At 41.3% G+C, this 26,578-nt stretch overlaps 1 protein-coding gene and 1 pseudogene across 1 annotated transcript; both read right to left on the bottom strand.

Moving 5' to 3' along the window:
* Positions 1 to 497: 497 nt before the first annotated feature.
* Positions 498 to 2,951, bottom strand: LOC147301849 (macrophage mannose receptor 1-like). The gene has a single exon (XM_086282956.1). The coding sequence runs from the start codon at positions 2,922 to 2,924 to the stop codon at positions 2,181 to 2,183; it is 744 nt and encodes a 247-aa protein (XP_086139082.1). The 5' UTR covers positions 2,925 to 2,951; the 3' UTR covers positions 498 to 2,180.
* A 15,996-nt stretch (positions 2,952 to 18,947) lies between these two features.
* On the bottom strand, positions 18,948 to 20,351 carry LOC147301848 (macrophage mannose receptor 1-like; annotated as a pseudogene).
* Positions 20,352 to 26,578: the final 6,227 nt, after the last annotated feature.

Genomic DNA, 26,578 nt, shown 5'->3' with positions numbered 1-26,578 from the left:
TAGAGATGGCTCACCTGCTGCTTCTAGGTTTGATTTACAGTATGTGGGAGAAAACTGACACAGCAAACTCCCAAAAAGGTTTTAAAAAAGCATCAGCTGCAGCAACCATAGCACAGGACCATATTATACATTCACTATGTTCACTCTTTTATATACTGACAAAAAATACATAAACAAAAATACAATCGCAGTCACGCTAAGGAAGCCGACCCAGCCCCAAAAGTCACTACCCTGGAAAAATGAAAATCTGTAGCTTAAGTTTTTGTCTGTAAATGGTCTAATTGCTTCTGAAAATCCACTAAATTAAAAGTCCACAGGCCTCATGTGAAAGAGTGCACAACTGTATCACATGGTATGATAAACGATGCCATGACTGTATACAATGTTATGAAAAGTTAAATGAAAGTATTTGCCCCATCCTAATTTCTAACCCTAACCCATTCATCATACTTACATGTCATCAAAAACATTTAATATTAGACAAAAACAACCTGAAAATAATATCAAAATCCATTTTTTTTAAATGATGAGTTCTTTTATTAAGAGAAAAGAAGCATTTCAAATCCTACTTGGCCCTGAGTGAAACAAGAAATGTGGTTGTACCAGTTAGTAGATTTATTGTTGTTGTGCACATGTATCAAAGACCAAAGAATTGATTGTGGATTTTAGGAGGACCAGGAAACCAGTGACCCCTGTTTCAATCCAGGTGGTCGAATTGGACATTGTGGAGGACTATGAATATCTTGAAATACACAAAGACAATAAATTGACCTTGGTTAAAGACACCACTGCACTTTACAGGAAGGGCCAGAGTGGTCTCTGTTTTCTGAGGCGGCTGAGGTCCTTCAACATCTGTCAGACAACGCTCAGGACTTTCTGAGTCTGTTGTGGCCGGTGCCGTCCTCTATGCTGTTGCATGCTGGGGCAGCAGGTTGAAGGTCACAGATGCCAACAGACTCACTAAACTGATCTGCAAGCCCAATAATGTTGTGTGGATGGAGATGGACTCCCTTAAGGTGGTGTCAGAGAAGCAGATGTTGTCCAAAATAAGGACAATGCTGGACAATACCTCCCATCTACTCCATGACATTCCGGCTATTCACAGGAGCACGTTCAGTGCATTACATTACAAATGCACACAGAAAATCATTCCTGCCTGCGGCTATAAAATTCCTCTATCTAGTTTTCAGTACACACTGCAGTAGTTGCACACAATTAGTATCTGCACATCCTCTATAGTTACAATAACAAAATAATACAGCCTTACACTTTACAGTACAATTTTAATTGTATATATAAATTTTTCTTATATGTTTAAAATGTATTATATTTTTACATGTTTCTTCCCACAGCCAAAGACATTCAGTGAGTGGGGTTAGGTTAAATGGTTAAACCTAAATTGCCCAAATGTGTAAATGTGAATGCAAATTGTTGACTGTTTCTATGTGTTAACCCTATGACAGACTGGGGACCTGTCCAGGGTGTTTCGCCCTGTGTAGCTCGGATAGGGTCCAGCGCCCACCTCATTTAAATGAGCTTTTTGTATATATTAGAGCTGTTTTTTATATTTAGTAACTTTGCAATAAGTTGTGTTGTTTTATTTAGTTTAGTCAGTTACTGTTCTTATTGTCTTGAAGTAACGGAAACCACATATTTTCCTCAGGGATTAATAAAGTATTCTGATATCACTTTTGACAGCAAGAAACAAAATCAAGCATTTGAATAACTGGCAATGAGTCTTTCACATCACTGTAGAGGAATTCTGACCCATTCTTCTTTACAGAATTGTTTTAATTCATCCACATTGGAGAGGTTTTGTACATGAATGGCCTGTTTAAGGCCAAACCATCTCAGTCTGGTTTAAGTGACTTCTAAGTCACAAAACCTTCATTTCTTTATTTCTTTATTTAGCCATTCAAAGGTGCAAAAACTAGAGAGAAATCTTAAAAAAAAGACTAAGTCTGAACCTTTATATTTGTTTTCCAGAAAAGAAAAGAAACATCATTGGTTAAATGTGCTGTTTGAAAATTACTGGCAGGTGACTTTGGCATTCTCCCACAATAAAAATTAGATAATTAAGCATTAAGCATAAAAATACAAATAAACAAATGAGATAAATAATCTACTACTATCTAATATCCAAAGTAAATAGAAGGAAATTCAAATGAATATTACAAAGCTCAGTAACAAATAAAATGTAGTCTCTCCTCACAGTCATGAGCCCCCCAAACAGCCTTGTTCCCTCCTGTCACCTGTAAGGCTCCACACTTTATCTTGGCATGTGGACATGATGGTTTTCCTTCTTCACCCCAGGCCTCATAGTCCATCTCCTGTCCGTCCACCCACAGCCAGTCCCCAGCCAGAAAGCGCAATCCAGTCCAGACATGTTCAGTGGTGTTATGTTTGCTCAGCTCTTTCTGAATGAGCAGCATCTCAGTTTCAGATGCCACACTGGCCAGGTCATCATGGTGCTCCCTGCAGTACTCCAGAGCTTCCTCCCAAGTCTTTTCCTGCTTCACCACTGCTGGACTGTAGCAGAAGAAGGTTATTTTATATAATAGGCTTGCATCATACCACTTGCTTTCCCACATACAGCCATAGTCTTCACGACCCAGAAGATAGTCATCAGGCTGACCTGGTTCCCACAAATACCAGGTTGGTGCTCCACCTCCTGACCACAGCCATTCTTTTCGGTTTGAGGAATTTCTTACCAGTCCTATCCAGATAAGGTCATTGACATTGCTGGAGAGCTGCTGAAGTTTGTCATTATCCTTCTCATTACTGACAGGGGCCAGGTCTGTGTAATTCTGCTGACAGTAAATCTGAGCTTGACGCCAATCCATTTTCTGGTCAATGTAAACGTACTTGGAAAAAGTTGCAGACAAGCTGAGCAGTAGCAGGATGAAGATGAAGATTTGATCCATAGTTGATTTACTCCAAAAAGTTCGTCAGAGTGGTGGGGATCCAAACAGTTTGGAAAATATATGCTGGAGATGTGAGTTTTACCTTTCAAAACCTATTTGCATGACAGGACTGCCCTTTCATTGTCAGTACCTGTTAGTATTCAGGAACACACACCTTATGCTCACTTGTTCAAGTAGCTGATAACTCACCAAAAACTCAAAATAGACCAATTTTGATATCTCAAACACATCAAAACTTGAATGAAATTTCTATTTCATATACGAAACTTGAAAATGTATGAACATTTATTATCACAATTTTCAAAAAGCAGAAGATTAGAGGACAGTTAAAGATACTAACTAATATTAATATTAACATATATTTGAATCTGGTTCTCCAAATCCAACAATTTTCATTTTGAACTTAATTTATTGCTCTCAATCCTAGAGCTATAAATTATTTCCTCCAACATCATTATATAGAGAAGGGAGCCGGAGATCGACAGACGGATTGGGGCTGCAGCTGCAGTATTGCGGACGCTGCACCGGTCCGTCGTGGTGAAGAGGGAGCTGAGTGTAAAAGCGAAGCTCTCAATTTACCGGTCGATCTACGTCCCTACCCTCACCTATGGCCACGAGCTGTGGGTAGTGACCGAAAGAACGAGATCGCGGATACAAGCGGCAGAAATGAGCTTCCTCCGAAGGGTGGCTGGCCTCTCCCTTAGAGATAGGGTGAGAAGTTCGGCCATCCGGGAGGGGCTCAGAGTAGAGCAGCTGCTGCTCCACATCGAAAGGAGCCAGCTGAGGTGGTTCGGGCATCTGACAAGGATGCCCCCTGGGCGCCTCCTGGGTGAGGTATTCCAGGCATGTCCCACCGGGAGGAGGCCCCGGGGCAGACCCAGGACACGCTGGAGAGATTATATCTCTCGGCTGGCCTGGGAACGCCTTGGTATTCCCCCGGATAAGCTGGAGGAGGTGGCTGGGGAGAGGGAGGTCTGGGCCTCTTTGCTTAGGCTGCTGCCCCCGCGACCCGGCCCCGGACAAAGCGGATGAAGATGGATGGATGGATGGATCATTATATAGTAGTGGGCGACTGATATAGCTTTACAGCCAACCCGTTCTCACTCCCAAAGCGTAACATTTTACGCTAGGTGACAAATCGTCACCATATTACGTTTTCGGCTACCCACCACGTTCCTAAATGACGACCTCGGAAAAAAGAGGAAATATGAGAACCGTCTGGACTGAATCTACACATGTTCGCTCTTTTTCTTCAAATCGCTTAGAAACACGCTATTTAACATCATTAAAGTCCTGGTTAAAGCCAGGAATAAGGTTATGGTCAGGGCTAGGGATAAGGTTAGGTTTAGGACTGGAATACAGGGCTGGAACGTCTATTACCGCCGGAGCGTCATTGCACTGGATTCCAGCCATAACCCGCCGCGTACCATAAGAACACCGAAGGTCTCCTTTCGCGTTCCTCAGGAACGCCGCGGGACGTGACAAAACGTCGACATGTTACGCCTCGGGAGTGAAAACGCTCTGTTACAGCCGGGCCACAACTGCTTCTCTGGGCTACCTTTACAGAAGTGCTGCTGCTTTGCCTTTTTATGTTCTTTGTGCTTTGTCTTTTTTTTTTTGCCAACTATCTTCTTTTGTTTAGGTTTTCTTCTGCCCATTTCAGTAACTGGCAGGGAATTGTCTTATGCACAACTAACTTGTTTGAATGTTTGATCTTTGCACATTCCTCTGGCTTTTTTAGGTTTAGGTTTTTAGATTAGCGTTTAAGCACTGGGAAGTTATCTGCTCAGAAGAGAAAATGTAATTTGTTTTGTGTTTGTACATTTGGTTTCTCAACGTTTTATTTGTAAATTCTAATTTTTTGTGTTACACCACTTTTAGGAGGCCATTTTTCTAGCTGCAGATAACCAGTGTTTTTCTGCAGTAGTGCTAACCACAGAGGGTGTGTATTTGATTTTTGTTTTGCATACATTAATAATTCGTTTTCTTTTACTCGGAAGCTGAAGAGCTAAAGTGGAGGTGACTGGGCGTTGTCCAGTTTCCCTTATGTGAGGAGAAAACTCTTAGGAGGCAAGAAACACAGACTCAAAGATTTTACATGTACATGGGCGATGCCCCGACACGATCCGATCTGCACCAACGTGTGCACTATGTGTGTGTCACAGAGGAATCACTCTAGTTTATACTCGAACAACAATAGGCGTGGCATGTATAGAATTCAATAACAACTCCTTAAAAGGAAAAACCGTTAGCTTATCTGTTGAAACAGGAGGTAGCTGTTTAGCTGTCACAGCACTTATTTTCTGCACACAATGTCTCACTTCCCTTTCCTGCAGTTGTACAACTCATAAGCTCTTCTTCCTTTAAATGAAGCTACAAATAAACATAACACAAAACTCAAAATCTCCCAACACCTTACAATTGTAAAAGGTTTTAAGCTCCCACTTGCCACACCAGCATTCTAGTGTGTGTGTGTATGACATCATTGCTTCCTCACTCTTTTCCACATTTTCCCCTTCGTGTTGCCACATATTCATGATATATTTATTAACCGTACATACTAACATTCAGAAGGTGAAAGCTTACATATTAAACCTTTTGAGTTTAAAGTAACTGCTGTTAGGCAGCTAAAAGTGTTTAGGTGTGTTGAAGAAAAACCCTATGCCAAGCAGGGGCGGAGCGTGGGGGTGGCTTACGGGGCTTAAGCCCGGGTTGTTTTGTCAGAAGCCCGGGGTATTTTGGAGTGTAATTTTTTCATAGTTAGATGCCTGGCTGACAACTGTATAAAACAAAAAGTACACACAATATTCGAAGCACATAGTGCACACTGTGGGAATTTACGACTGTGCGTGAATCCCCCCCTGATATTGGTATGATCCAAGCTCAGGCACTAAGCGACTGAGCGAGGGGGCTGGGGGAGCTGCTGCCCGTGAGTGCGCTGTTGGAGAGACGGAGCCAGCCATACTAAGGAGAGCTTAAGTTTGAGCAGGTACCAAAGCAAATCATTCGTACCGTACAAATAATGTAAATATGACGGTGCATCACGAAAGATTGATATGAAACTGATCACTTGACCAATATTATTTTACTTGCTCTTCAAGTGAATCAACAAATGGCGAAATGAAAAGCCGAACAAATGCTATTTTTTAGAGAGTCTTAGCTTACGTGTGTTTATTTCATATTTTCAGTTCTTACCCTCCCCGACTAAATCGGTTTCAGTTATGTACTGAAATATAAGAATGGACATTAGAGGCTTCTTTCAAAGAAAAAACTCAGGTAAATGTTATTTTATATGTTATGCTTTGTATGTTGTTCAGTATATTTCTATGCAAAACAAGAGGGATTTCAGTACACAGCAGGATATTCACATTTGTAACCAGATATTTACACTTTAGGGAGAAAACATAAAACATTTTTACTGTACAACATCAATTTAGAGTAAACTTTTGTTTTAGATAAATATTGAAATATCTTTTGAATCAGTTAAATGTCAGAATAAAGAGAGACAGAGCTTCTATTTTTTATCACTTTCATTAAATTTAGGAGTACATGTACACTAAGTTTATTGTTAATTAATAAGAAAACTCCAGACGATTCCATTCTGAGCTGAAGAAGCTTCTGATTGGTTAGTAGAGTCCATGTGAGTAAACTGGTGGCACAGCTGTGGATGCATATAAGACAAAACACAGAGCCTGTTTCTGTGACATGGGAACATCAAGAGATGTCAACAAAACACCAGGAAAAGAACTGTGGAGCTCCATAAGTGTGGCTCAATTTGAATACAATTTGGTGCCATTTACAATTAAAAAACACAGACAGTTTCTCTCTTTACTCTTAAAGTTAACAAATATGTTTTTATATTTATCAATCTAAAAAAATAAACATTTAGTCTGATTTGATGTTACAATTAAAAAAGTGTTTGTGTTTTGATCTGAAGAGTTTGTAAATATCTGGTTTCAACTGTATATTTGATGATTGTCAGCACAAAGAGAGAGAGAGGAGCAGAGATTGAGATGGAGAATGAGGACAGAACAGAGATGAACAAGAGCAGGTGAGACACACCTGTTAGTCAAATGGTTGCTTACTAAAAGTATCACCGTATCACAGGTCCTCATGTATCTCGTACCTAGTGTTTCTTTTTAGGTTTGCTATTTTTCAAATTCTATATTTATTAAGTTCTGCAGGCTTGTTTGCACAACAAGGCTAAATAATTATATAAACTTTTCTCAATCTAAATATTGTACTTTGGTAGAATTAAATAAATAAGTGTAGTGCAGGTCTATGATGATTTTTAGTGCTACTATCATCTAGTTCTGATTGTGGTTATGTCTTGGTTAAGTCCTCAGTAGTCCTGCTTTTGAACTGTTGTAGTCCTGTCTTAATTCTGGATCAGTTCTGCGTCTGGTTGAATTGGGGTTTAGTCCCTGTGTCTTGATACAGCCCTGACCTTGTTCTGTCTTGCTGCTTAATTAAAAAACTAGTTTAAGGTGTCCTGCATGTGTGATATATATATTTCCCTATATGAAGTCATTCTTTTTTGAACAAAACTCAAAACAGAGCCTATTAATCTTTCAGTCATTTCTACACCCCCCCCCCTCAAAAAAAAAAAAAAATCCCACATGCATACCCTTTAGGGCTAAGCCCCGGGTGTTTCAAATGTCTGGCTCCTCCTCTGATGCCAAGTTAATAACTTTGACTCACAATAACTGTATTTTATCAAACAAATGAGGCTCACAGGGTGCTAAATTTGGCAGTTTTCTTTCAGAAGTCCCAGACTTCAAGATGGCGCCGAGTATGGCAGCCTCGTCGCGAGCTCCCCCATGCAACAGCTTTTTTCTGTGTTTAATTTTACTTTTCCTTCATTTTTTCGCGAGTAGCACATGTCTCCTTGTGTACGACCGACAAACCTTACTGGACATAAAAGACGGTCTTTCTTATAAGTTTCCGGAGTTCAAGTTTTGCAACACGGACGCTCCGTTTGCAGACCCCCATTCATCTCACCTGAGACGCCTTTGTTCTCTGGCCCTGGAGGCCGCAAACGCCGACGCAGAGGGAGAAGATCTGGCGTTCTGGTTCGACTGAGACGGCGCACTAACAGACCACCGTTACCCAGTTTATTACTGGCTAATGTGCAGTCTCTGGAGAACAAGCTGTGCGAGCTTCGGGCACGGATCTCATTCCAGCGAGAGATGCGGGACTGCTGCGTGATCTGCCTCACAGAAACCTGGCTATCGGACAAGGTACCGGACTCCGCAATACAACTACCGGGGTTCTCTGTGCACCGCGCGGACAGGTCACAGGATCTTACTGGGAAAAGCAGAGGCGGTGGTGTATGTTTCATGATCAACAACAGCTGGTGTGATTATGCGAACGTGCACCCGGTCAAATCCTTCTGCGCACCGGACCTGGAGTACCTGATGATTAAGTGCCGGCCATTCTGGCTACCGAGGGAATTTACAGCAGTGATTATTACGGCTGTTTACATTCCCCCACAAGCCGACACTGACGAATCACTCAGGGAACTGTACAGCGCGATCAGCAGTGAGGAAACCGCACACCCAGAGGCAGCTTTTATCACGACAGGGGACTTTAATATGGGAAACCTGAAGAAAGTCTCACCAAAACTCCACCAACACATCCATTTCAACACTCGTGGAGACCGGCTACTTGACCACTGCTACACCTCTTTCCGGGATGCGTACAAAGCCCTCCCCCGCGCCCCATTCGGCCAATCAGATCACCGCTCCATCCTGCTCCTGCCCGCCTACAGGCAGAAGCTGAAACAGGAAGCTCCAACTCGGAGGGCGGTGCACCGTTGGACCGACCAATCGGAGTCTGTGCTGCGGGACTGTTTTGATCACGCGGACTGGGAAATGTTTCACGTGGCTGCTAGGGACATTGATGAGTACACAGACTCAGTCTGCGGATTTATGCGTGGAAGATGTCGTCCCATCCAGAACAGTTAAATCCTTCCCAAATCAAAAACCCTGGATTAACGGAGATGTTCGCGCGGCACTGGTGGCACGGAGCACCGCCTTTGCTTCCGCGAACACATCGGACAACAAACACGCACATTACCAACTCCGGAAGACGATCAAAGCAGCCAAACGTGAGTACAGGGACAGGGTGGAGCAACAGTTTGACAACCCTCGGAGTATGTGGCAGGGACTAAACACGATCACAGACTTTAGAGGGAAAACCAGCACACCGCAGACCACGGCCTCTCTGTGTGAGGATCTAAACGTATTCTACGCTAGATTTGACACAGCGAACACCATGAGACCGGACAGTGTGCGCACCGCGGATGACGTCAGTGCGCACACTGTGTCTGAGGAGGATGTGCGGAAGTGCTTCAGGAAGGTGAACGCGCGCAAAGCTGCGCGGATCAGCTTGCTGGAGTGTTCACGCACATCTTCAACCTTTCCCTCTCTCTGTCTGTAGTCCCAGCCTGCTTCAAAATGGCCACCGTCGTCCCTGTACCCAAATCCTCCACCATCTCTTCACTGAACGACTGGCGACCTGTAGCCCTGACCCCCATCGTAAGCAAATGCTTCGAGAAGCTGGTCAGGGACTTCATCTGCTCTGCACTACCCGACTCACTGGACCCTCTACAGTTCGCATACCGCCACAACAGGTCCACTGATGATGCCATAGCCCTGACACTACATACTGCCCTGTCACACCTGGAGAAGAGAGACACGTATGTGAGAATGCTGTTTGTAGATTACAGCTCAGCATTCAATACCATCGTTCCCTCGAAGCTGGACAGGAAATTGCAGGATCTAGGACTGAGCAGCTCCCTCAAAGCTGGATCCTTAGCTTCCTGTCTGACAGACGCCAAGTGGTCAGACTGGGCAGCATCACCTCATCCCCCATCACACTGAACACTGGTGCTCCACAGGGGTGTGTACTGAGCCCTCTCCTGTATTCACTCTACACCTACGACTGCACGGCCACTAACAACTCCAACATCATTGTGAAGTTTGCGGACAACACTATAGTGGTGGGTCTTATCACCAATGGTGATGAGACGGCCTACAAGGAGGAGGTCAGCGCCCTGACCCACTGGTGTCAAGACAACCATCTCACCCTCAACGTCGCAAAGACAAAGGAGTTGATAGTGGACTTCCGGAGGTGCAGAGAAGTACACACCCCCATCACCATCAACGGCGCTGCTGTGGAGAGAGTGAGCAGCTTCCGGTTCCTTGGTTTACATCTGGCTGAGGATCTTACGTGGTCAGTACACATAAACAAAACAGTGAAGAAGGCGCAGCAGCGCCTCTTCTTTCTCAGGAGACAGAAAAGATTTGGCATGAACCCCCGCATCCTCAGGACCTTCTATCACTGTGCCATTGAGAGCATCCTCACTGGATGCATCACCACCTGGTATGGCAACAGCACCGCCTACAACTGCAAAGCTCTCCAGCGAGTAGTGCGGTGCTCTGAACGGATAATTGGAGGTGAGCTTCCCTCCCTCCAAGACATCTACAGGAAGCGCTGCCTGAGGAAAGCGGGGAGGATCATCAAGGACTCCAGTCACCCCAGCCATAAACTGTTCAGACTGCTTCCATCAGGAAGGAGGTTCTGCAGCATCCGGTCCCGAACCAGCAGACTGAGAGACAGCTTCTTCCACCAGGCCATCAGACTGCTGAACACGTCATAGACACCTCACCTTCACTACTGGAACTTCAACATTATGCACTCCATACTGTACAGTAATGCCACTGTTTTGCACATGTCTCAACTCTGTATATTTTTATAGATTTTATTTATTGTTTACTCTATTTAATTTGTAAAATATGTGTACACACACACACACACGTAGAAAATATTTAGTATACACATCCAGAAATGCATATACTATTATATATTGTACATATATTTATTAGTTTCAGATGTAGCCATTCTTGTATTTTGCTTGTTTACGTTATTGTATTTTGCACAACTCTGTTGCATGTGAAGCTCGGACACAAGAATTTCACTCACATGTACTGTACCAATGTACCTGCACATGTGATGTGACAATAAAAGTGATTTGATTTGATTTGATTTTGATTTGACTTAGAAACACTTTGAACCCATTGTAGCATTCCAGCCGGACTTTATTCAGACGGTGCACTCAATGATCATTACGGATGGACCATGGTGGGGTATTCCAACCCATTTATTCACAAGTTACCATAGGCACATCGTAAGAGCTGTAATCATGACATAAAACAAAATAAACATTCACTTGATATAACCACGTTTCCGTTATGCTAATTAATTCACAGAAAAGGCACAGGAGGTGCTAGCATCAGCCTGCTAGATCACTCATAAACTTATTAATAATCGAGTAATATATTTACAAATTGTCCGAAATGCAAACAAGTACAACACACAAACATACCTGTTCGCCTTCCAGCTAGATGCTAATTTGAAGATGGATGGAAAACGATAACCTTCTCATTAACCTTTTCTGCGGCAAGCAGTAGCAGTACGATCTTCCTTCCCGGAAGTTGCCCGTTCCGAATTTCAAAATAAGAGTCTAATCTATATTATAAGGTATAATTCGTTCAGGGATTTAACTGTTTGAAAAATATCAAATAAACAAATAATCTGGGTCATTTACACCCATACTGTGGAAAGCTTTCCAACACCCGAGCACCACACCACCATAGTGGTGAAAAAAAAACAAGCATATTGGGCCAAGCTAAACAAATTTTTAATTTCCATAAGGCAAAACTGAAATGTTGCTGGCTTCACATCAGACAAACAAATCACTGTATTCAGGAACAAGACAAAGTCATTTTACATATTGTTATGTTTTCCTAATGGAAAAAACAAATGTAGAAGTCAGGAAAAGTAGTTCAAAGAGGACTGAAGTCCTACACTGAACTGGCCTTTGCTCTCTTTTGCATTCTTTCATTGTTTGTGCTGTGATTATTGTGTAATTTTGTTTGGAACTGCTATCAGCAAAAGTACTAAAAACTGTCTGTGTCAGATTTGTCCAAGACTTGTCCTTCAGAATTGGAGCTGAGATTTGTCAGCAGGTTCACTGGCAGTTCCAGGCCAGGCAGGTGACACAACTGATAACAACGGTCATGCCTTCCTTATTTCAGTAGAGTGCCAGAAAAGAGGAATACGAGAGCGGAGTCTGAGCCGTGTGAAGGAGTAGTGAGCTGGAGAAAAGCAGAGACTGAAATTGCAGTCTGAAAAGACAAATGTAAGAAAAGCAATTTATACGGAACCAAAGTCCATATGTGTATGTCATGGCAAAGGCAGATCACATGAAGCCCCATACAGCGGCTCATTTGAAAGTACTAACCTCTGCTGGTCATTCTTTGTATAGCAGCCCTGTTGTAGTAATACATGCGGGTACATACTGGTGAATATGTAAAAATAATGATGTAGAATACCCTTATGAGAGCTGGAGCCTATCCCAGCTACCATAGGGCGAGAGGCAGGTTACATCCTGCATCTTGCATATGACATAGAGCTAACAGAGACACATAACCATTCACACTCACATCTAAAAGGCAATTTAGAATCACTAGTTAACCCAACCCAACTAACTGCATGTCGTAGAACTGTGGGAGGAATCCAGAGAACCTGGAGAGAAACCTGGAACAAACTCCACACAGAAAGACCCCGGCCAGATGATGGAGGGGAACTCATGACCTTCTTGCAGTGTGAGATGTAACATCACTACTGAAAAGTGTTACAGTGATACACTTCAGTCACAATTAACATAATTTGAAAAGCCTTGTGGAAATGTAATTAAAGTTATCAGTTATAGCGGTTTTGATGCTTTTAAAATAATTCAAATGCACCACAGGTTTATAATTTCATGACTGAACAGCAAGTGGCTTTAATAGTTTTAGCCTGTGCTGCCCTCTAGTGTACAGGATGGCATAATGCCTCCAGTTTTTGCTTTCCTAGCCTTCAGTTGCTGATTCTAATGATGGCAAACACGGTAGGTTATTTTCAGCTCTTTAACTAGCTCTGATGCCCATACCTGCATTAGAACATCACAGCCAGCTCATTTTTACTCACTCTTGCTGTGTGTGTGTGTGTGTGTGTGTGTGTGTGTGTGTGTGTGTGTGTGTGTGTGTGTGTGTGTGTGTGTATGTGTGTGTGTGTGTGTGTCAGTGTATGTATTTTGATGCAGATTTGCCTTCTTGCATGTGTTGTACTATAATTATTGTGTAGTTTTGCATAGAACTCATATGACTGAAGATCCTTTAAATCCCTTTGTTTGTGTTCTTTAGCTCACTCTCCTCCAGGTTTGACTGAGACTCATCTTGTGCGAGTATTGGGACCGAAGCCTCATCAGTAAAGTGGATCAGGTCAGTTATGAACACCATATATTTTTATCTACATATACTTTTTGTCCATTAACATTATTAAAGATTCCCCAGTCATAGATGGAATCATTTGACAACTGTGAAGGAAGTTAATCATAGCTTTCAAATGTAGCAGCTTTAGGTTTTTCCAGATCCATTATTTTTTTACTGTAGCTGACTGAGAACAGTGACTGATCAGACTTTAAGCACCGGATCCAAATAGCCAGGAGTCTACCATAGATGACAGGATCTAAGTTGCAGACTCTGCAAAGGTGCTCTGGAGAATATGTAGCACACAGTAGTAGGATGTAAGCAAGCTGGCATAGCACACACTAAGAAGCACAACCCAAATGGCTTCAAGAATGTGCAGGAATATCTATGCCACATATGGATTAGGACAACAGGTTGAGAAAAGAGTTAAAGTCCTGTGGGACTTCAAGTTCCAGACAGACAAGCATCTTCTGGCCAACAAAAAAGACGTAGTGGTGGCAGACAGGGAGAAGAGAACACTGCAAATGTGATGGTGAGTGTGTGATGGAGCTGAGATTTCTTGTTTAATCCCCATGGATGCTGTCACACTTAACCAAGCTGTGTTTCTAGTGTTGCCATAATGCGGCATTTCAGGAATAAATTTTTCTGGTTTTAAAGATTACATTAAATTTGCACAAACGTTAATTTCCAGTCTTTTATGAGGACATGATTTTAAGGGCTATTAAATCATGCAGGCAACACTTTTAAGCATCAAAATGAGAGTTATTACGTGCACATTTATACAATTTCTCACCTGTTTCAATTTTTTTTGTTGGTTTTCAGTCTAATCAATTGCAGCCTCTTACATGTTGTTGAGACCTGTTAGACATTAAAGCATGTTATGGACATGGCTTTAATGTCTGCTTTTTCAGAAAATAAGGTTTTCATGTTATGTAAGTTCTGTAAGATGACTGTATGTCTGCATTCATGATTATAAATTTTACCAAATAACACAGAAAAGAACACAGCAAAAATAGCAAAAATAAAACAATGAAAAAATATATTGTAAAAAGAAGCCAAATGCCTGACGAAATGTCTGTTTTCAGTAGAGCTCCATCACACTCACTCACTTTCTCTTCTCTCATCCAACATTTGCTAGCTTATATTGGATCCTAGTTTTGATCAGAATCAAAGATGATTCAAAATTTGGTTGTACACTTTTGTGACCTTGTGTCACGGCTCATGAGGCAAGCCGTATGGAATTATTAAGGAACCAAGATGCGGCAGCTCAGATGCAAGTGAGTTCATTCGTCAAATGTAGATACAAACAGAGATGGCTAGGCTGAGCATGAAACTAAGCAAACCTAAACTGGGAAAACTAACAGAATCAACCAGAAACAGATGCAGGGAGACACGGAGAGACAATTATCGATGACGGAGGAAGATACACAGATGAACCAGTAACGAGGACGAGGTAACACACACTATAAATACACACACCAGGAATCAGGGGCTGGGAAACAGTAGGGGGACGAGGCAGGGGAAACGTAAACAGAACGCACTGACATCAGACAGGAACCTTCAAAGTAAAACAGGAACACATACACACAAAAACACAGTCTAAGAAAAGCGGACTTGACACAGGAATACAGAGGCAGAAAAGACTAAACACTAAACTGAGGAAGAACAGAACCAAAACCCAAAGAAATAGAAAACCAGAACCAAAATACATCACAACAATAGAAAACACAAAACGCTGGGTCAAAAGACCCAGGATCATGACACCTTGTATCTGGAAGAGCAATTATAAATAAACCTTACTTACTAAATGCTTGTAAATGTTAACAAAGAACTAAGCAAAAATTGTAAAATAAATTAAACAAAAGTGGACTTAATATTGGTCCAGTAGAGTAGAGTGTAGTCGACATCGTTCGACTACACGATGTATGCCTGGGGATGTTACCGTAGTAGACAGAATTTTGCATCCAGTCATCGTGGCAGTGTCATGCAAAATGTTCTTTTGCTGGGTGGAATGATTGTACAGCGAAAATCTTCACTGACAAAAACATGGGTGCACAAGTTTTCATTTATTTTGGATTTTCTGTAATCTAGGTCAAGGTCAAGGTTCTTTATTTGTCACATGCATAGTTATACAAGTATAACACACAGTGAAATGTAGCCTGACACGCTCCTCGACATGTGCAAAAAAATTGGGGGGGGGGGGGGGTGTAGAGGAAAAACATTATATATATATATATATATATATATATATATATATATATATATATATATATATATATATATATGTAGTATATACATTGGGTGAATGTGCAGTAGTAGCAGCAAGCAGGTGAATTCTGTACATTAATATGAATAGACATCTAATCTACAAAGTGTCATGGGTACACATAAAGGGATCAAATATATAGTCTCACTCACTTAAAACTTTTAATAAGTGGTACACCTTGGTGCTCTTTCTCCTTTAAGTGTGTGGTTACCGCACTTTACATTTCAGAGGCAGGATCCTCTTGGTCCCCTCCCTCCGGCCTGGCACATATGATAATCAACAGTAATGTTTAGAAACTGGCTGGTTCAGCCACCCACTACTACATGAAGTACCAGTGTTTCCTTTTTCTTTTCGTTTTTTTTTTTTTTCAACAATACATTATTTTTACATTCTTTTTTAGGACAACTTGGTCCACACAGTTTGTCTTCATCATACATCTACATTTGGGTCCTCATCACTCCACAACTCAGCTGTTCAACAAAGAAATTATGAATTACATCAATCTACCTTTATAAACATAAATGAACTAGATTATTTCGATTTCGATTGTTATTTATTTTAATTAAGATAAAAAAAAATTAGTCTTTATCGGTCAGTGAGGTAACATTGAAGTGTCAGCTGCAATTACCCAACATCACTTGGACTATATAAACACATGCAAGAGATCAGTTAGGATATATTCATGCCAGAGGATAAGCCACAGGGAGGCACAAGTTAGTCTTTAGTCTGTAACTGCCCTGCAACTGTTTTTCCGGTAGAAGCACATCCAACATGCACCAGCAGCTTATGTAAACAATATATTCTAATGTGTTTTTTAGTAGAGCAGTAATGAACTGTTGTCAGATTTTTTTTATTTGAGAAAAAAACAATACCACAGTTTTACACTAGTGGTGTGCGACACTGCAGATATTGGTATCGATCCAATACCAGGTAAATATAAGGCCAGTATTGCCAATACCAATACATATGCTGATACTTAAAATCTATAAAGGCAGCTTATGTAGGGGAGAGCAGTGTATCATGATTTAGAACATGAGGCATCGTAACTTTGCAAATTCTGAACACATTTCAATAACCATGAAATCACTGTGATTCTACAATAATGAGCCAATTCAATAAAAACACCTTTTTTTCTCCTTTTTAGCTTTTTCTGCCTTTTGAAACTAAGGGTTTTTGTTTTTTGAAAACCTGAACTGTAAATGTGCCATCTCTAAAGCACAACTTACAGTGGGGCAAAAAAGTATTTAGTCAGCCACCGATTGTGCAAGTTCCCCCACTTAAAATGATGACAGAGGTCAGTAATTTGCACCAGAGGTACACTTCAAATGTGAGAGACAGAATGTGAAAAAAAAATCCATGAATTCACATGGTAGGATTTGTAAAGAATTTATTCGTAAATCAGGGTGGAAAATAAGTATTTGGTCACCTCAAACAAGGAAAATCTCTGGCTCTCACAGACCTGTAACGTCTTCTGTAAGAAGCTTTTCTGTCCCCCACTCGTTACCTGTATGAATGGCACCTGTTTGAACTCATCATCTGTATAAAAGACACCTGTCCACAGCCTCAAACAGTCAGACTCCAAACTCCGCCATGGCCAAGACCAAAGAGCTTTCGAAGGACACCAGGAAAAGTATTGTAGACCTGCACCAGACTGGGAAGAGTGAATCTACAATAGGCAAGCAGCTTGGTGTGAAAAAATCAACTGTGGGAGCAATCATCAGCAAATGGAAGACATACAAGACCACTGATAATCTCCCTCGATCTGGGGCTCCACGCAAGATCTCATCCCGTGGGGTCAAAATGATCATGAGAACAGTGAGCAAAGATCCCAGAACCACACGGGGGGACCTGGTGAATGACCTGCAGAGAGCTGGGACCAAAGTAACAAAGGTCACCATCAGTAACACACTACAACGGCAGGGAATCAAATCCCGCAGTGCCAGACGTGTTCCGCTGCTGAAGCCAGTGCATGTCCAGGCCCGTCTGAAGTTTGCCAGAGAGCACATGGATGATACAGCAGAGGATTGGGAGAATGTCATGTGGTCAGATGAAACCAAAGTAGAACTTTTTGGTATAAACTCAACTCGTCGTGTTTGGAGGAAGAAGAATACTGAGTTGCATCCCAAGAACACCATACCTACTGTGAAGCATGGGGGTGGAAACATCATGCTATGGGGCTGTTTTTCTGCCAAGGGGACAGGACGACTGATCCGTGTTAAGGACAGAATGAATGGGGCCATGTATCGTGAGATTTTAAGCCAAAACCTCCTTCCATCAGTGAGAACTTTGAAGATGAAACGAGGCTGGGTCTTCCAACATGACAATGATCCAAAACACACCGCCCGGGCAACAAAGGAGTGGCTCCGTAAGAAGCATTTGAAAGTCCTGGAGTGGCCTAGCCAGTCTCCAGACCTCAACCCCATAGAAAATCTGTGGCGGGAGTTGAAAGTCCGTGTTGCTCGGCGACAGCCCCAAAACATCACTGCTCTCGAGAAGATCTGCATGGAGGAATGGGCCAAAATACCAGCTACTGTGTGTGCAAACCTGGTAAAGACCTATAGTAAACGTTTGACCTCTGTTATTGCCAACAAAGGTTATGTTACAAAGTATGGAGTTGTATTTTTGTTATTGACCAAATACTTATTTTCCACCCTGATTTACGAATAAATTCTTTACAAATCCTACCATGTGGATTCATGGATTTTTTTTTTCACATTCTTTCTCTCACAGTTGAAGTGTACCTCTGGTGCAAATTACTGACCTCTGTCATCATTTTAGGTGGGGAACTTGCACAATCGGTGGCTGACTAAATACTTTTTTGCCCCACTGTATGTTGTTTAAATGTGCTGTTGGTTACAAATAAAACAAACCTGACAAATTCAGACGTTTTTTATAGTGCATAGTTGATGTATAATTTTTTTCATTTCACAAAAACAAAGTTATGATACAATTCAGTGTGAAAAGAGTCTCAAAATGTGATCTGTGAATATCAGGCGATTTATGCATTTAATGGCTTTTAAGTGAGTGAAAAGATTGTGAACAGTATCTTTAGAGATTTATCCAGACAGGAAAGCATAGCTAAAATGATTTGATTTATGAACTTGTGTATAGAACTGTGATTATTGAGTCAGATTTTTATATACAAATTTCTAAATAGTTTTGCTTCTGTTCAGATTGCCTGTATTTGTGTATGGATTGGAGCATGCATTTGTTACTAAATTTGCAAATTTATTAGTTAGTTTAGTTTACACTTATCGATCACATCATATGTGCTTTTAAACCTTTCAGAATAATTCCATTCCATCACAGTGGGGCATTCTCAAAATGTAACACGAGACTGCTTGTGTTGGGTCTGTCTAGCACAGGCCCACCGCTGGAACGAGACAATTTAAAAACACAGCAAAAGCATTGAACACCAAGTAGGCAAAGTTCTTCGTGTTACTCATGCATGAGGGAGACCTGCCTGGAGCCAAGTGTCGTTCCACCACTTGACCTCCGTCAGACTCTCAGCCAGGTTCCCCATAGCACCTTTTATTGTGGTTACATGAATATGCATAGGTTCATTCAAAAGGCACTTAGCCTAACAGATATAGCCACGTTTATCCTACCATAAAACAATAAGACAAGGTACGACTTCTTCCCATGCTCCCAGGATGTAGGTGTGCACACAAAGTTTGCAGACTATTAAGGATCAAACCTCTACCAATCTAAGACTAATTATAAAACTCTAAGCATATATAAGTAGATATTTCTAAGCATAAATGACAATCAACAATACAAAACCTAACAGCTTGTCTATTATGAGTGTTTTTCTTTGTGTGCAAGAAAAGCTATAAAAGCTAGAATGATGAACAGGATCTGGAGATTATTTTCAGTAACTTTTCTTATTTTTAAAACTTTTTACTCACTGAAACAAGAAATGAAGAAACACAATGTTTGTTAAATAATTGAAAGCTGACTTTGCCATTCCCACAAGATAGAAATGAAAGAAATACACATGAAGAAGATGTAGGTGACAAATAACACAATTGTTTTGATTCAAAACTTTATCAATCACAGAAATGTATGATTAATGCAAATGAATTTTGCACAGTAAATAGGCTCAGTAGCAAATAAAATGTAGTCTCTCCTCACAGTCATGAGCGTCCCAAACAGCCTTGTTCCCTCCTGTCACCTGTAAGGCTCCACACTTTATCTTAGCATGTGGACATGATGGTTTTCCTTCTTCACCCCAGGCCTCATAGTCCATCTCCTGCCCATCCACCCACAGCCAGTCCCCAGCCAGAAAGCGCAATCCAGTCCAGATGTGATCAGTGGTGTTATGTTTGCTCAACTCTTTCTGGATCAGCAGCATCTCAGTCTCAGACGCCACACTGGCCAGGTCATCATGGTGCTCCCTGCAGTACTCCAGAGCTTCCTCCCAAGTCTTTTTCTCCTTCACCACAATGGCACCGTAACAGAAGAAGGTTTTTCGATGCTGTAGATTTTCATCATTCCACATTTTATTCCACACACAGCCACCATCTTCATTCCCGTTAAAGTCATTAGGTTCACCTGGTTTCCAGAAACACGTGGATGCCACTCCACCTCCTGACCACAGCCATTGCATTCTGTTTGAGCTATTTCTCACGAGTCCTATCCAGATAAAGTCATTGACATTGCTGGAGAGCGCTGCTGAAGTTTGTTGGCATCCTTGTCGTTACTGACAGGGGCCAGGTCTGTGTAGTGCTGCCGACAGTAAGTCTGAGCTTCAAGCCAATTCATTTTGTCATTAACGTGAATGTACTTTGTAAAAGTTCCAAACAATCCCATCAGGAATAGGATGCAGGTGAAGATCTGATCCATTGTTGAATTTCTCTAAAGGGTTCAGCAGAGAAATGAGGATCCAAAGAGGTTTTGTAAGATATTTGCTGGAGATGTGAGCTTTGCATGTCAAAGCATATTTACATGTCAGGGCGGCCCTTTTATCCATGCTGTAGTACAACACAAGTTGAATGAAACAGTCACTTCAGATGTGGAGGTTGAAAATTTGTGATTATTGATCATCTGAATTTCATTGAGCAAAAAATTTGAAAGAACCTGAATAAAAGTATAAAATTAATCTGTTTCATCAACTGACTCAATAGGAATGTATCTTTTATTTTAACCTTCAGCTACACACACACATGTCACAAGGAGGACATATTGGTAATATAGCTGTTTTAGGTTTTTTTTCAGTTTACCCAAAGTTAACAATACTTGGAAACCATTCATATGCTTAAAGAAATCCAAGGTTAATAGGAGAAGCTAGACAAACATCTTTTTTGCATAAGACAAACTGACGTGTTGTTGGTTCCCATTACACAAACAAATCACAGTTTTCGGGAACAAGGCAAAGTATTTTTCCATATTGTCATGTCAACCTTCTGGGAAACAAATGAACAGGTCAAGAGAATAAATTAAAAGAGGACTGAAAATGGTCCTTATATTTTTTGAGAGGGATTTAATTAGTTGGGTTTTTCTTGTATTTTCCTATTTTTCTCCTTTCTCTATTCTTTCTTGTATTCTGCATATTTCAGATCTGCCTTTCTATACATAATATAAATAACCCACAGCAGACCCCATGACAACTTCATGCTTTTCAGCATTTTTCAACAGTATTATTTCATCCTGAGGCTACGTCCACAGGTACTTTTGAAAACGCAGACTTTTCAATGCGTTTGGGCCTTTCGTCCACACATTTTTGATCACTCAAATCTTTTGAATTGAATGTCCACCCCTGCTAGGGTGGATATTTTGTTTCGAAGACTCAGTTTTTGCGCTTACGTGTGGACGAGGAAAACAGAGATTTAGTCACGAACGTGAAAGGTGTGCGTCGTTTTTGATGTCACACTGCGCCACAATATTGTTCACAAGAAATTTCTCCAAAAAAACAAAAAACAAACTGTTGCTGTTAATCTTACTATCTGCAGTTTTTACACGCTTACATATACAGTCAGTATCAGTTGCTGTTTACACTCTGGCTGCAGCTTTGCAGCTCACAGCCACACGTACCAACAACAGCAATAACCAGGATTCAGTGCAGACTTGTTATGCCGGCGAGGCGTGATTGCAGGGCCCTATTTCAGGAAGCCGGTTTAGAAAACTCAGAGTGAAAAACGATACTCAGGGTTGAGTAACCCCGAACTGTCCAACTCTGAACTGTGCTGTCCCCTCTTCTCTTCACCCTGTACACCTCTGACTTCTGCTACAACTCTGAATTATGCCATATTCAGAAGTTTGCAGATGACACGGCCATCATGGGGTGTATCTGGGATGATCAGGAAGAGGAGTACAGAAGTCTGGTGAGGAACTTTGTCGCATGGAGTCACACAAACCACCTGCAACTCAACACCTCAAAGACTAAGGAACTGGTTGTGGACTTCGGGAGGTCCAGAGAAGGTCCACTGCCAGTTCAGATAGAGGGGGAGGAGGTGGAGGTGGTCAACAAGTACAAGTACCTCGGGCTGTGGATGGACAATAAACTGGACTGGTCATGCAACACAGAGCACCTGTATAAAAAAGCCCAAAGCCGACTGTACTTCCTCAGGAGGCTGAGGTCTTTTAACATCTGCAGGAAGCTCCTGAGGATGTTTTACCAGTCAGTGGTTGCTGGAGTACTTTTCTATGCTGTGGTGTGCTGGGGGAGCAGCACAGCAAAGAGGGACTCATCCAGGCTGGAGAAACTGATCAGGAGGGCTAGCTCTGTGGTCGGCATGAAGCTGGACACTCTGGTGACAGTGGCAGAGAAAAGGACATTAAAGAAACTGATGGACATTATGAACAATGCTGGGCATCCTCTGCACACGGCCATAAACAACCAGAAGAGTCTGTTCAGTGACAGGTTGCTTCTCCCCAAGACAAGAACTAACAGACTTAAAAACTCCTTTGTCCCACACGCCATCAAACTGTTTAACTCCTCTCTGGAGGGGAGAGGGAGGGGAAACAGGAGGACAAAGGAGGGAACAACTAAGCTGTAGTGCCTCTTCACCTCACTGTACAATACCTTGTGCAATACTTTTTGTAAATAGTCAACAGTGCAATAGACTCAATACTTGAAATGTGCAATTCACTTGTATTTTTATTTTTTATTCCTATTTATTCTATTTATCCCCTTTGTATATTTTATTTATATTTGTCTCTGTATTTATATATGTGTGTGTGTGTGTGTGTGTGTGTATATATATATATATATATATAACAGTTCTGTAACTGTAACTTTGGTCGTTGCTGTGCTTTTTTTGGAAGTCGAATTTCCCAGAGGAACCCACCCGAGGGATTAATAAAGTTCTATCTTATCTTATCTTATCTTAACTCGGAATATTCGGTTTCAGAAAGGCTGATAACAATTAGTTCAGTCAACGCGGAGTTGCTTTAACCCCAAGTTAAGCGCGCGCACGAGGATACATAAAGCCCTGATTAGTAAAGCACAGATTAAGCGAGTCACCATGGAGACGGAGGGAAAGAAGGCGCGGTCAATGTATTTTACAGCGCTTGAGGCCGAAATTCTGATGGCAGCATATGCCGATAACATCCAAATTCCGCGGAAAAAAAGTAACGCAGCCTCAGCTGCAAAAGAAAGGGAGCATGCATGGCAAAACATAGCCGACAGAGTCAATGCGTGAGTGTTAATTTAAACATTGATCTAAGGATTTCCACCCATTTAACACGTTATTTTATTATATTTTATTTTATTTTTTATTTTATACATTTTATTTTGTGATGTGATGTGAGCGCAGGTGCAACCCAACAGGCCCCAAACGTTCCTGGCAGCAAGTAAAAATGAAATATAAAAATATAGTCCAAACAGGTAAGGTGTAATTGTATTATGAGCCATAGTGCTTGGTCTGTTTGTCCGATGTAAATCAATTGCAGTTAGAGGCTACATTAATTTCCCCTCTGTAAGCACTTATTGAAATTATCTGAGCACATTACAAGTACATATTTGCTTACTCTGTATGCTCAAATGTGACCCGTTATAGCCAACAGAAAAAAAAAGCGGAGGCCCGAAAAACAGGTGGGGGTCCTCCACCACCACCACTCACAGAGGCTGAGCAGTTGGCTTCCACATTTGTGATAATGTTGGCAGCATCACATATGATCTTCACAGTGCAGAGAACACAAATTAGCATCCATTACTATAATGAAATAATTTGTTAGTTTGAAATGCTACAGGGAACTATGTACCTGTACATTAATGCTGTGGAAAGACTTCCTGTTCACATAGTCTCCTTCATTTACTGAAGGAGCAATGATTGGAATGTGAGTGCCATCTATACAGCCACTCACGCCTGGGAACCGTGAGAATAAATGTAAAATTTAAGTAGTAGTTCAAATATCACCACATCATGGATTAAGTTTCGTTCATCCTGATACCTGCAATTTTGTGGCATCCCTCTTTGATAAATCTTGTGGGTCTATGACCGGGGAACACCAGAAACGAGTACACGAGACGTTTCAGTGCAACTGTAACATTCCTGACTGCCTGACAGACGGTAGCCTTGGAAACGTGCTCAGCGTCACCAATATTATACAGAAAGCTCCCGTTTGCAAAAAACCGAAGTGCAATACAAATAATATGTACAGAACTGAGAGGATGTCCGCGATGTGTCACATGAGCAATATTAGGCCTGAGGATGTTATTCAAATAAATTATAGATTGTGCTGAAAAACGGTAACATTCACACAGAAAATCATCAAGAAATGATAAAATGTCCGAACGCGCTCTAATCACTCTCTCCCGGCGGAGAGCTCTGTGGAGAATTTGGGCTTCAACATCTACTGGCTCTTCAAGGAAGGGGCACGCCATGTCTGACACTTCCTACAGTCAGGTTTCCGGAGAAAGTCAGGGTTAGTTGAAGTAAACCTGCTAGGGGGCAGGTTAGCTTCACGGAGTGTGTCGGCATAGTAACTCACTCAGAATGAATCTAAACTCGCTTTGTGAAACCAAAAACCCAGAGTTTTCGTTAACTCAGGGTATACTTACTCAGAGTTTGCACTAAACCGGCTTCCTGAAATAGGGCCCAGGTGCATCCATCTCCCATGCCACGGCATCGTAGACCACGCCCCACCATAATATAACTTTTTTTCATTCTTGCATGGCTTGTGGTGTCACTGCTGTGTAGTTTTTTTCTATGGACCATATTTTAGAAATGATTGTCAAAAAAAATATTCTCTGTTTGTATCCCCCAGCTCGCTTTTCATTCAGTTACTTCCCAAGACGCATCCTCCAACTTTTGTAAGTCAAAGTGATCAGATTTTATTATGTCATGATATATCATATCATGCACATTTGTAAACCTTCTGAGACTAACCCCCCTCCTAAAGCTTCTTCAATATGTGCGCCTTCACTCTGATGGATTAAGCTCAATATCGTGTGAAATGTTTTTTACTCAGTGGCGATTTACTTGAGTTCAGTTCAGTTTTATTTATACAGCGCCAAGTCACAACAATAGTTGTCTCAAGTTGGTTTACAGTGCAAAATAAAGACTCTAACAATCAGAGGACACTTAGCGACAGTAGGGAGGAAAAACTCTCTTTTAACAGGGCTGTTACATTAATGAATATACTCAGGGGATAAACCACTGTGAAAAATACAAACTTAACTGTGCAATATTCTTTAACTATGCAATGTTTCCAAGGACTATTTCACTGTGCGACAACCACATTTTTCACTGTTCACGCTTACATACAGCCTTGTGTATATACTACAGGTGGGCCATGTATATGGATACACTGTAATAACATGGGAATGGTTTGTGATATTAAAGTCCTGTTTGTGGCACATTAGTTTATGTGAGGGGGCAAACTCCTCAAGATGGGTGGTGACCATGGTGGCCAATTAGAAGTCGGCCATCTTGGATACAACTTTTGTTTTTTCAATAGAGATTGACAGACCACGTGACTTTCGCGCATTGCATTGTGGGTACATGTGGCAACAACATCAAGACACTGCATCAAACACTAGCATTTCCAGCACCGGTAATCATTAATTCTGCGGTTTTAATCCCTACTTTCATTTTATTTGCCCCAAAAACAGTTATGTACAAAACAACGGAGAACACGGCAGGTCCGTACAAAGACAGACTTGACGAAAAGGCAAAAAAAAAAAAAGTACGAGGAAAAAAATCAAAGGAGTGAAAGGGTCAGACCCATACGAGCATACAGAGTGGAGTAAGGACGATAGCGTGCTGCCCAACTTTCATCACGCACATATTTATTATTATATGATCCTGAGTGAAGTGTGAGTCCCTACACTCACAAAATGTTTAATAACTTCAGATCCCTGCAACAAGCCCAGGTCCAGTTTACTTGATTTGGACTATTCCATTTCACCGCTGTTGTTACATTTTTTTTCTTCATCTCCTGTACAGGCCAACGCAATCTATTTGTTGTTTCAGGTTGTAGTATTACACAACATTTTCAGATCTAATAGAAAAAAAGAGTGTTTTGTAATTAATTCAATGTTTCTGTATTTATAAATGGCATTATGTGAATGTGTGTGAATGTGTGTGTGAATGGGTGGATGACTGGATATGTAAAGTGCTTTGGGGTCCTTAGGGACTAGTAAAGCGCTATATAAATACAGGCCATTTACCATTTTTACCATTATTGTTTCACTCTATTATAGAATCTTACAAGAAAGAGGCAAAATTGTATTCCATCATGCTTTGTTAGCAGCTTTGGTGAAAAACAAATCAACAATGAAAAAAAAAACATATTCAAAAACAGTTATTCATCACTTGTTTCAATACAACACTTGGGAACATATATGCGTGACTTTTCGCTTTTCGTGGCTGTTTTGATATCGCTCTCTCTCTCTTAACCAATCGCTGTGGTAGCAGCTTTAAACTTGGTATGACCCAGGTTGATAGAGGGCGCCCAGTCTGGATCGCATTCCAGCATTTTGTAGGCTGGTTTTTCTATAAAACACATCAAAAAATTGGCAAACATTAGCCCGCAAAGCCACAGTGAACAAAGCAGCATAGCGCGACGAATTCAATTCAAATCAATATAAGACTTATTTGTAACCTACATCAGCAATTATGTTACGA

This window comes from Aulonocara sp. 'chitande type north' Nkhata Bay, linkage group LG23 (assembly GCF_057382095.1).
Source record: "Aulonocara sp. 'chitande type north' Nkhata Bay isolate Kocher_YH1m ecotype deep benthic linkage group LG23, A_spYH_male_GT1.1, whole genome shotgun sequence".
Classification (NCBI taxonomy): Eukaryota; Metazoa; Chordata; class Actinopteri; order Cichliformes; family Cichlidae; genus Aulonocara; species Aulonocara sp. 'chitande type north' Nkhata Bay.
Note: the sequence above shows the minus strand (reverse complement) of the source record. Positions and strands in the feature narration are given on the sequence as shown.